Here is a 12,500-nt window from a genome sequence, read left to right as displayed (position 1 = left end):
CATGGAGGCGACATCAGTGGGGGAACTGAAGCAATCTCATGCCGAGGAGCTGACAGACGATGACCTTGAGGATCTCATCAAATAGAGGATGATAATGACAGTGCATGGGAGGGGGTTGCCAAAAGTAGCAAGCTGAACATGAAAACTCTCTCAGAAATTATACAAATGCAGAGAACCATCACTGACAAAATTATGGAATTGGATCCAGTGATGGAGAGGAGGGGGTGGGAGAGAGAGAGAGAGAGAGAGAGAGAGAGAGAGAGAGAGAGAGAGAGAGAGAGAGAGAGAGAGAGAGAGAGAGAGAGAGAGAGAGAGAGAGAGAGAGAGAGAGAGAGAGACAGGGAGAGACAGAGAAACAGAGAGACAGAGAGAGAGAGAGACAGAGACACAGAGAGACAGAGAGACAGAGAGACAGAGAGACAGAGAGACAGAGAGACAGAGCGAGACAGAGAGACAGAGAGAGAGAGAGAGAGACAGAGATAGAGAGAGAGAGAGAGAGAGAGAGAGAGAGAGAGAGATAGAGAGAGATAGAGAGAGATAGAGAGAGATAGAGAGAGATAGAGAGAGATAGAGAGAGATAGAGAGAGATAGAGAGAGATAGAGAGAGATAGAGAGAGATAGAGAGAGATAGAGAGAGATAGAGAGAGATAGAGAGAGATAGAGAGAGATAGAGTGAGATAGTGTGAGATAGAGTGAGATAGAGAGAGATAGAGAGAGATAGAGAGAGATAGCGAGAGATAGAGAGAGATAGAGAGAGATAGAGAGAGATAGAGCGAGATAGAGATAGAGAGAGATAGAGAGAGATAGAGAGAGATAGAGAGAGATAGAGAGAGATAGAGAGAGATAGAGAGAGATAGAGAGAGATAGAGAGAGATAGAGAGAGATAGAGAGAGATAGAGAGAGATAGAGAGAGATAGAGAGAGATAGAGAGAGATAGAGAGAGAGAGATAGATAGAGAGAGATAGATAGAGAGAGATAGAGAGAGATAGATAGAGAGAGATAGAGAGAGATAGAGAGAGATAGAGAGAGATAGAGAGAGATAGAGAGAGATAGAGAGAGATAGAGAGAGATAGAGAGAGATAGAGAGAGATAGAGAGAGATAGAGAGAGATAGAGAGAGATAGAGAGAGATAGAGAGAGATAGAGAGAGATAGAGAGAGATAGAGAGAGATAGAGAGAGATAGAGAGAGATAGAGAGAGATAGAGAGAGATAGAGAGAGATAGAGAGAGATAGAGAGAGATAGAGAGAGATAGAGAGAGATAGAGAGAGATAGAGAGAGATAGAGAGAGATAGAGAGAGATAGAGAGAGATAGAGAGAGATAGAGAGAGATAGAGAGAGATAGAGAGAGATAGAGAGAGATAGAGAGAGATAGGGAGAGATAGAGAGATAGAGAGAGATAGAGAGAGATAGAGAGAGATAGAGAGAGATAGAGAGAGATAGAGAGAGATTGAGAGAGATTGAGAGAGATAGAGAGAGATAGAGAGAGATAGAGAGAGATAGAGATAGAGAGAGAGATAGAGAGAGATAGAGAGAGATAGAGATAGAGAGAGAGAGATAGAGAGAGATAGAGAGAGATAGAGAGAGATAGAGAGAGATAGAGAGAGATAGAGAGAGATAGAGAGAGATAGAGAGAGATAGAGAGAGATAGAGAGAGATAGAGAGAGATAGAGAGAGATAGAGAGAGATAGAGAGAGATAGAGAGAGATAGAGAGAGATAGAGAGAGATAGAGAGAGATAGAGAGAGATAGAGAGAGATAGAGAGAGATAGAGAGAGATAGAGAGAGATAGAGAGAGATAGAGAGAGAGAGAGGGAGAGAGGGAGAGGGGGAGAGGGGGAGAGGGGGAGAGGGGGAGAGGGGGAGAGGGGGAGAGGGAGAGAGGGAGAGAGGGAGAGAGGGAGAGAGAGAGAGAGAGAGAGAGAGAGAGAGAGAGAGAGAGAGAGAGAGAGACTGCATTACTACCATACAAATAATTCCATAGAAGCCTTCAGCATTCTGCTAAGCAGATGCCCATCTTAATGTTTTCGCACCCTTCAGACACCACCGCCCCAGCTCTCCTCATCCATGCTGAATGCCAAACTGTTGGCCACAATGCAAACTGCCATGATGCTCTTCTTGTGCATATTGATGGCATTCTTTCACTCCTCCCAGAAAAATGCTTGGCTTCTTGTTCAAACTGCAGATCAAACGTTCTTCCTCTGTCTTGGGACATTGTGACATGAATGAGAGGGCATGACAGTGCAAGGTCTCAAAAGGGAAGAGGAAGAGAGACATTAACAGAACCATTTTAAGAAAGGAAAACTCGTTTTTGTAAAGGGGAGAGTCGGGATATGCGTCAGAAGGAAAAAACATCAGGAAAATCAATTTTCTCAATTAAATGTTGAGAGATGTATGGAAACCACTGTGAGAAAGATGATGAAGCGACGGTTCCGGTTTAAGACACTTCCTTTGAAGGTTTCAACAGTTAAACACTGATTTTTGTTGTGAAAACAAAGCATAATTAAAGTTGTCCAAAAGCCATGAGCAGATTCAAAATGGGCTGGCAGGATGGACGAGACCACAGAGGTACACACACTCATTTGTGAGCCATCTCGCCTGGGCTCAAATCTCGGCCCAGCTACAAACCATCATCCTGGAGTCTCGCAGGCAAGGTGAGGCATCAATGCGTGCGCCGTTCCTCAGATGGGCGTCAACCTGTGCGTTCCATCTGCCAGCATTAGTTTTTTTCGTCATGAAAGATCCCACAGCGTTATTCACGAAGAGTAATAGATCTGTAGTCCGTGAGATCGGTGTCGAATTTCAAAGTTTGACTGCCAAAAGGAGTGGCAAGACACCACTGCTTTTCAGTTAGCCTCTTCCGCAGAATGTCTAAAACAATGTAATGGATGTCTCGGATCCACAGTTAAACACATTTTTGGAAGCCATTTTACAAGAGAGCAGCCTTTTTGTAACATATCTCAGAAAGTTAGCTGTAACTTTTAATTGGTTGATCTTAGGCAGATAAAACCTGTGATCAATTTTGTTCAGTATGGAATTTGGCATATGACAATGCATACCACGTAAACAATAGTTAACTAGAAACCAAGATAGAGAAAACAGGTCCAAAATGGCCAACAAAAATTGTCCTGAAAACCAACTTTTATCTCTGCTCTCATTTGTATGAAGAAATACTGTACATTCATGATGTCGTAGAGTAAAACTGATATTTTAGAAAGAAAAAAAACAACAACATCCTGATTATGTGGTAAGTATATTAAATATTTATTTTCACCTGAATCAACTAATTTCTGATCATTCAGCCATCATCGTTATGAGACAAATCATGTTCATCCTGCTGAAGGTCTTCATCATCATCTTTCATGTCGGAGCATTTGGGCAACTTGCATTCTGCCGTGCATTTCAGACCACTGATGATGCAAGTGCAGTCAGACGGCCGGCAAGATCGAGCACACTTGCATGAGATCAGACAAAGAACGACTTTTGGAGCTGGGAAACCTGTCATCCACTTGACATCTGGGCTGCCGTCTCCGCTCGCTGTCCATCAATGTCCTTCGATTGGATTGGGAATATATGGACAGTTTATCAAACTCTTTCTCCAGATGTCAGCCTGATAGTTTGCTCGATGTGTATGTTGCAGAAGTGTCTCTTCACATGGCGGAAGCTGTCCAGACTCGATTTCTCCTCCTCTGCTGCGGAACATTTGATATCGCAGCTCATCGACTTCATTCACTTTGGTGTTGCAGCAGTAAAGCTGACATTTGAATCATTGAATGATGTTGAAAAATTCATTTGGAAGGTCACAGTTGTTACCAAGTTCAGTGATTGCTTCTCCAAACTTCTGGTCATGCCATGGAATTTTCAAGGCTTTAAACTTCCCCTACCCAGCAAATTCACCATCAGTATCATATCCAGTCCATGGATGAAGTCCCAGTATGGCCATACATACATCTTGTCCCAGTGCTGCAGCCACTTTTGTGATATCGACAAGCCTGATTGAAGATTTGGACCCATTTCGCATGAAGATTTTGCTGTTGATATCTCTGCAAAGTCCAAGGCAAATGATGAAGACATCAGGGTCTTCTGTGACACAAATCAATGCTGGGTAGCTTTCTGCAGCATGTTTGGCGTGCAACAGAAAGCACATATCGATGTCTTCTTGATTGGATTGCAGACCATCAATTTATTGACAACCTTCTTGTGAAAGTTCCAAGCACAGGGCACCACACCTGACAAACATGCTCCTGTCTCCAAGCTTTTTTTCTTCCATCCTGATCTTTCCAGCTCTGTGCTTGAAAAGCAGTGAGCTTATTTTTTTTTTCTATCTGTACAAGCCAAGAGCTGCCTCCAATTCTTTATTTTGTGTCCTGGCGTTATCTCACTGAAAGTTACTCCATCTTCGGAACCACGATGAACACATTTAGCAGCTTTGATTAAATGCTCTTGGTATACATCAAATACCACATCAATCCTGGCACTTCCCTTGCTGGCATGAAGGTTCTGCACAAAGAAATGCTCAGAGAGTTCATTGAATTCTCTCACCCTGAAGTTTCTGGATGAGTCCCATTGCATCAATGAGTGTAGTACTTGGACGAGGTACTTCCTCAGCTGGTGATACTTTGCTCTTGAGGTGTTTCGACAGAAAAGCTTCATTCGTTCTCTTCATAGTGCCATCAGTGTTTGCTAATGCCCAATGCAAAGGGCAGAGGGTGACACAGGACATCACGCATTTCAAGTTTTCTGTTTTGGGCAATGAGGACCATGTTCCAAAACAACCTTTGATCAGCTTTCAAGACTATATCTTTATTTGTACCTTTGACTGTTTTTTTTTCTCATGTCACTGAAGGTTTTCACTTTAAGCTTCTTTGTTGTGTTGTGGAATGAGTCACCCTTTTGAAGCCGCTGCTCTCAGAAATCTTTATATGCCTCTTCTTCCTTTTGACGAGCTGTCAGCAGGCTAACAGAAACATCAGGTGGTGCAACTGCACCAGTGGAAACACTCATTTAAGATCTGATGGACCTTCGCAGAATCGGTTTGTCCAGTTGTTCTCCAGGAGGTCAATCAAGGAAGCAACATCAGACGTGTCTCTCTTTTTGCGGCCCTTCCCGAGTTTTGCATGGCTGATGAGCTGAGGACTTTTCGTGGAGACTAGATGACCCGTGAACCCGTTGGGTTCCCGTTGTGACAGCAGTTGATGAAAAAACATCATTTCAAGAAAAAAAAAGATAGCTCCAGTGAACTACACCGCTGAGGTTGTTTGCATTGATCAAATACTCCCGAAGAGTATTTGACTGAATCGGGAATTGATTTTTTTATATTTTTTTTCATTGCCATATTTGAACGAAACTTGATACTGCACAGAGTAAGAGAATGGGGAGTAAGGAGGCTCCAAATTTTTTGCGCTATCGTGTACCGTTTAGGCTGTATTTTGGGAACATACATACATACACACATACAAGATAAGAGTTTTAGTAATATATAGATATGATGTTGAAGTTCCTTCAGCACTGCTACCCGATGATAAGCGGTGAGGTCAAAGCGGAAAACTGTACCTGGTTTGAGACTGAAGCCACATGTCCTCTCCCCTCTCGCCCCCCCCCCCCCTTTTGCAGTCTGTATATCTTTATTCACAGTTCCCTCAATGGTCTGATCTACAGCAATTCGAGCAAATGGATTTGTATTCCTTTGCTGAATGGAGAATGCACCTTTTTGTTCTTAATTATCTTGAGTTTCATATGTCTCAGATCACCCAAAAGAAGGTTTTTGGGGCAACATTTTGGCAATTTCGATCTATTTACTCAGATATCTTGAGTTTTCATGAACCAATTTTAATATACAGTAGTTTGCACTGTTATATGCCAAATTCTATACTGAACAAATACGATCACAGCCAACTTTCTGAGATATGTCACAAATCGGTGGCCATCTTGGAAAATGGCCAAAGAAAGTTGTATAGCAGTGGATCCAGACAGCCATCACATTTTTTTTTGGACATTCCAGGAACTGGGCTAACAGAGAAAGACAGCGGTGTCTTGCCACTCATTTTGGGAGTCAAATCTGGTCTGACTCATGGAACTACTATCATGATGTTCTAAAAAAAATCCAAATTTATACTCCAACCTACAGGGGTGTTGCATCAGCGGCACAGCACCACCCCCATGAGCCAATGACGTTAATCACAACCATGTGCTGCATATAAAAGAAGAAGAAGAAGAAGAATACAAGGAAGAAGAAGAAGAAGACAATGAGGAAGAGGAAGAAGAAGTTTCTTCTGCAGCTACATTTGTCTTTGGGAAGCAAAATGGTGATGAAGGATACAAAGTGTACTGTCATGGATCTCACCACATTGTTTTTTTGTCGATTCTGACTGAAGATGTAATGGATGAAGGTTTCCGTCAAAGGCTCCTGGCGAATGAGTGTGCACCATAAACGACGGGCAGGCAATGCACCACGCCCAGCATTCCTGCCAAAGATACGAATGATAGTTGCACAGTTTGGACTCAAATGGGCTCGGTGACAGAGCTACCAATCAGTTTTCTAAATACTAGTTTTTTCTCATTAAAAGGCTTCCTTTTGTCGACTCTTTCGTACCGAAAGGGTGTGTTTCCCGGTTCCAGCATTGCCTTGTGGCGGAGGATGGCAGGGCCTGAATGTGAGACGGCAATGCCGGGTAACATACCAGCAGGTGGCCCACCACCTTCACCACTGAGCTCATAGATTTTCCGCTCCAGGGCTGCCTCCCATTGATGCAAGCTGCACATGACCGCATGGCACAACGGAGATTGACCTGGCAACTCTGTGGGGTGCAAGAGTGACAGGATATTTTATTACGCACGCATGCACAGAAGCAAACACACGCACGTGTACATGTGTAATGAGTGTTTTTTGTTTTTTTGACAGCAATCGAAGACAAAGGGAAGAGCTCGTATACCACTTGGAGGACAAAGACACGAGTGGACATCATTGCAAGAACATTAATACACCATTGAAAGAAAACCACGGTATGTGTCTGCATCAACAGTCAGTGATTAATACCTCAACAACAACAGGTCGACCCAAGAAGATACGACTAAACCTGTGATTATAAGCACGTACCATGGGGATTTAAAATTCCTCAAGAACGAGCTTTGTTGGAAGGCAAATCATGCACAATAAGATTTGGGTGTAACACCATCCTCTGTGGCGATGGCCACAGAACCACAGCACGAAACTGACCTGCCATGTCAAGACCAGCCATGGGGAAAAATTCTCGGAGGTTGTGCAATGTTAAGCGCACCATGGCCAATTGCATCAGTGTCCAACTGAAAAAGAGAAAAGACAAAACAGACATGAGTAAGCAAGAAACTCCACAACCATAACACCAAAACCAAAACACGCTCTTTACCAACGCCACCGATGGTGTTTCCACCCGTCTGTCTGTTTATCTTTCTGTGAGCAGGTTATCTCAAAAAGTTAAGAATGGATACGGATGAAACTTTGTGGACAGGTTGGGTGTGTGACAAGAACCAATGTTGGTGAAGATATGGATCTGATGAGTTTTTAATTCTTCACAGTTGGGAGATATGGCCAAAAGAAACGATGTATGGCACAATATATCAAAACGTTGTGGACGGATTATGCCAAAACTTGGTGGATGAGTTGGGTCGGTGACGAGAACAAGCCAATTAGATTTTGGTGAAGGTCCGGATGCAGATCCGGCCCATCAGTGGGATAGAAAATGGAAACTGTTCAGCCTGGCAAAGCGATGCGCTCTGCTGAATGCCGTTCCAATTTTATTTTTTTAATCCTGTACCATGAAGTTGTACATAAAAAAATATATATTGGCATGACAGGCATAAAAATGCACCTGTTAAACAATATAAGCATACAAGAAAAAAAAGCTTAATCAAAAGAGTTTACGTGCAACTTTGCAGCCTCACTTTTCTGGAACTATTTAAAACCATGCTGCAACCTTCAAAGTCCATCCACTCAAGGTGGCTTCATTCCAAAAAATGTGAATGCTCATCGTCTGGATTTTTAGAATAAAATTTTTACCATCACCCATGATATACGCCCAATGATCAAAGCACCACTTCCTTCTGAAGGAGTTCAAAAAGTAGGATGACGATACAAGATTGACACACCACAACTCAACACGACAAACAGCCGAGCAAGACAAGCCATGCAAATCGAACAATAATTCATTTTTAAAGTGGAAAACTGTGTGCACTCCACAATGCCGCACCACAGAGTGACCTTATAACGTGCAATCGTTGAAATACCTTCACAATAACGAGTCTTACTTGACCTTTTTTGCATTCAGAAAGAGCGCTTGCAAAATTTTAAAGGAGCAGCACAGGCTTCACGACTCAAACCTGCTTAAAACATGATGATCCAGTGGCGAAAAAAGTACTTAATGAAAAAGTAATTGGCACACTTCTCATTTGAAATTGCGTGATTGTCATCTTCGCAAGTTTTTTTTAATCACTAAAAGGAGCAGCGTTCGTCTGTCCTTCGTCACACTTTATTGCAAAGGTTTTCCTGCCATTCTAGAATAACAAACATTTTATCGTTGGAAAATTAATAATCAATTTACTTGGAACGACAATTTATGCACGTTTCATCATGAAGATGCCTGTTTTAAAAGTCCGTCTTTCCAGTATGCAAGAAGAAGCATCGCTCCAGAGCTTTAATGTTGCAAATGAAACAGAACAACAGCAGGAACCTGTGGGGGAAAAAAATTTCTATTAATGTATTTTAAATTGTAACAAATGGAGTTTCAGAAATGTAACTTCTATGCTGCAAATTGAATTGGCTGTCATTTCTGGCCAAAAGACTTTTGCCCTAAATGATAAGAAATGTGTTGTTCTGGAGCAGAGTGACCGAGCTGATAAATGAACCTTTGCTTAGAAAATGTACAAAGTGGCTTTTGTCTAAAGGACACGTCTACAGTCTGGGTGAATATCCCCCAACCTCTCTCTCATGGAAGTATAAAATGTTTTGAAAGACACATTTTCTGAGTACGAGCACGTGAGGAAGTATAGTTTCTCAGTGGCTCGTACTCCTTGGAACTGACCAAGTACCAAGTTAGAATATAACTCTCTGATGTAATGTAGAAGTGAATTGAATCGGGTTGGTCTTACTGTTAACTAAAGTAAGAATAAATGAAATAGAACCAAATAATATTGCAATCAAATGGGGATTTTTAAGTTCATTGAACAAGGGTGAGAAGTGTATGGTGTATAATTTGGAAATAAATTGTTTCACAAGGAAGGACTTGTGTGGACATCAGTTTTATCAGTGTGGATAGGGTTTTTTTTGTAGGATTTTATAATCAAATCGGACAAGCGTTAAACTCTGTCTGAAGTCAAATAGGATTCCACAATCGGCCAGTTAGAATCCTTCAGGAGGACAACGATCACAACAAGGTGGGTTTAAAAAATCCACATCAAACCCTTTGGAATAAAGCACAACGGACGAGGAAGGAACACACAAAATTATCCATCATAAAAAATAATCCATCTCGAAGTATTTGAAAAATATATTAAAGTACACGGAAGGAGCAGACAAACAACGAGAACAGCACTCGATGGAGTGCACGTCTCTGCCAGGATGAACAGTTTACGTTTTGTATCTCACTGACAGGCCGGATCTGCATTCGGACATTAACCAAAATCTCATCAGCTTGTTCTCGTCACCGACCAAACTCGTCCACCAAAAATTTCAATAATCCATGTGCAACTTTTTGAAATGTCCTGCTCAGAGACACACAAACAGACAAACGGACAGGGGTGAAAATATAAGGTGGTGCAGGTTATCAGATGTTCAAAATGCTTCAGCTCATTACAATTCAACCGATCATTTGCTCGCTCCAACAAACTCATCTCAATTCTTCGCTCATTTTGCTTGCTTGCAAACTTATGCCAAAGCCCCTCGATTCACTCGAGCTTTGAAAATCGTTGCACAAGTATAGCATGATACCGAGTCACACATTCTGTGAGTATATTTGAAGTGTGCAATGTTGCACATCAGCATGTCTTCTGGTTGTGAATCGCAGACATGAGTATATTTTAACATTTTCACAATTGAGCGAAAGGGCAGGTCGTAAGGCAGGGGTCTTTTACTCAGAGAGTAGTTAATGCATGGAATGGTCTCCCTGGAAAGGTCTCCCTGGGAGTGACAGCAGAACCAGAAGATAAGTTTAAATTAGAATTAGATCGGTACCTGGAAGTTATGGAAATGGAGGGGTATAGGGATGACGGCAGGACTTTTAGGTAGTTTAAGCATTGATGGGTGATTGTGTGCTTCTGTACTGAGAGCTGGTGGTGGGGGTCTCGTCAAGGGGTGTTGGTGGTTGATGTTGTGTGTTTTTACCAAAGACTGTCTCTGCCCATGCAACCTCCCCGGGAAAGAAAAATTAATAAATAAAACCACCAACAACAACAAAAAAACACTAAATGAAAGAAAAAACAAAAACATTTTGCATTTTTCTTATTACCTCCACCACCAAAGATGAAGGAGGTTATGTTTTCACCACTTTATGTGTGTTCATCTGTATGTTGGGTCACCGAAATAGGTGACCCTTCTTGTCAGTAATTCTGTCTGTTTGTTTGGATGTTTGTTCGTTTGTCATCAGCATAATTGGTAGTAAACGTGGGCGGATTTTGACCAAACTCGGGTGGTAGGTACATCTTATGACCTCGTGCTTTGGAAATTGTGATGGTTGCCAGGGACGCTTTGGTTCCCTAGCAACAGCCGAAAAACCTTCAAAATCAGTACCGTTGACGCGAAATCAATTCCGAAAGCCGTTATCCCACGTAGGGTTATGAAATTTGGCATGCATCATCTGCAGGTGATGCTCTATCAAATATATTCCGTTTTTTTGTGATATATCGAACAGTTTACCCGCAGCGCCCCCGACAAATGGGGTATGCCCGAAAATTGGCGAAACTTGAAGGCCCCCTAGCGACCAGGTGAGTGCATTGATCCGAATGAAATTTTGCAGGTTCAGAGCACGCAATGCGTACTACAACTTTGCCTCAGGACATATTGACAGATATTGCTTAGGTCAGGGGTCAAAGTGCAAAAATCGATAATATGCGAGAGCTGGAGGTGCCTTCGCGCCAAATGCTACTCCTCCTTGGGTTATGGTCAGATGGTCATGAAAATTCACATTAATCATCTGGAATACATTGTGCACAAACGATCGAGCCGGATTTTCGATTTATACCCACAGTTCACCCACAGTTCTTTGTTCACCCACAGCACCCCCTCGAACTTTGGGGATTTCCGATATCAAACCGCATTTTCGGTACTTTTCATTCAAATTGAAACTGAGTAGTTATCAGAAGGTGGAACTCGATGAGATTTGGTATGCATAATCTTAAGGTGATTCTCTATCCGCTATATGACATTCATTTTTTTCTCTATCTTATAGCTTCCAAATGGTAACCCTCTCAACTTGGGGGTCTGAGGGCCATTGAGCATTCCCGCTGAAAATTCAAAGTACACGAGCTCCAAGATGGTTGAACCAAATCGAATGAATCTTTACATGCTTATAGACCATAATGAGTACTACAACTTTGCTCATTTGCATAATGACCTATCTCGAGTAGGTCAAGGGTCAAAGGTCAATAAGTGCATTTTTCGGGCGAAATTACCATTCAAGGTACCCTTGCTCCCACACGGATTAACCGATACGAATGAAAGATCATAGGTACATAGTACTCAATGAGTACGACATCTTTGCTTCAGGACATATTGACCTATCTGGGCGAGGTCAGGGGTCAAAGGTCAATGAGTGCATTTTTTGGGCAAAATGAGCATTCAAAGCTCCCTTGCTCATACACGGGTAAACCGATTCGATTGAAATTTCGTCAGTACTTAGATTAACTCAGATCAGGGGTCAAAGGTCATTGGATGCTCGGCGACTCATGGCCACCTATCGGCTTGTCTGTCTGTCTGTCTGTTTGTGTGCAGGATATCTCAAAAGGTTGTGGACAGATCTGGATGAAATTTTGCAGACACGTTCAGTGTGTGACAAGGACGAACTGATTCGATTTTGGTGACGATCTGGATGCAGATCCGACTTCTGGAATTTTTCAAGCGATTCCTCACCATTGAGAGATAGTGCCAAAAACGATAAATAGCATGATGTTTGAAAAAGTTGTGGATGGATTTGGATGAAACTTGGTGGACACCTCAGGTGTGTGACAAGGAAGAATTGCTTCAGTTTTGGTGACGATCCGGATCCGATAATTTTTTCAGTGATTCCTCACCATTGAGAGATGGGGCCAAAAATGATATATAGCTTGATATCTCAAAAAAGTTGGAGACAGATTTGGATGAAACTTGGTGAACAGGTTGGGTGTGTAACAAGGAAGAATTCATTCAATTTTGGTGAAGGTCTGAATCCGGATCCGACGCTGAAAATTTTTTAAGCGATTCTTCAGAGAGATGGGGCTAAAAATGATATCAGCACGATATCTCAAAAAGTTGGCGACCGATTCGGACGAAACTTGAT

At 42.2% G+C, this 12,500-nt stretch overlaps 1 protein-coding gene across 3 annotated transcripts in view; it reads right to left on the bottom strand.

Moving 5' to 3' along the window:
* LOC147030931 (dmX-like protein 2) overlaps positions 1-12,500 on the bottom strand; it is a 504,858-nt gene that overhangs the window by 113,188 nt on the left and 379,170 nt on the right. For all 3 annotated transcript variants that reach the window (XM_085875495.1, XM_085875494.1, XM_085875496.1), the window contains 3 exons: positions 7,214-7,299; positions 6,590-6,794; positions 6,341-6,461 (listed from right to left, as the gene is read on the bottom strand). In XM_085875495.1, coding sequence (XP_085731621.1) covers positions 6,341-6,461; positions 6,590-6,794; positions 7,214-7,299 — 412 coding nt within the window. The remainder of the gene's footprint in view (positions 1-6,340; positions 6,462-6,589; positions 6,795-7,213; positions 7,300-12,500) is intronic.

The sequence above is a fragment of the Eptatretus burgeri genome, chromosome 3 (genome assembly GCF_056783735.1).
Source record: "Eptatretus burgeri isolate ZD-2024b chromosome 3, Ebu_testis_v1, whole genome shotgun sequence".
In the NCBI taxonomy this organism is placed as follows: Eukaryota; Metazoa; Chordata; class Myxini; order Myxiniformes; family Myxinidae; genus Eptatretus; species Eptatretus burgeri.
The sequence above is the reverse complement of the archived record's forward strand: the minus strand, read 5'-3'. Positions and strand labels throughout refer to the sequence as shown.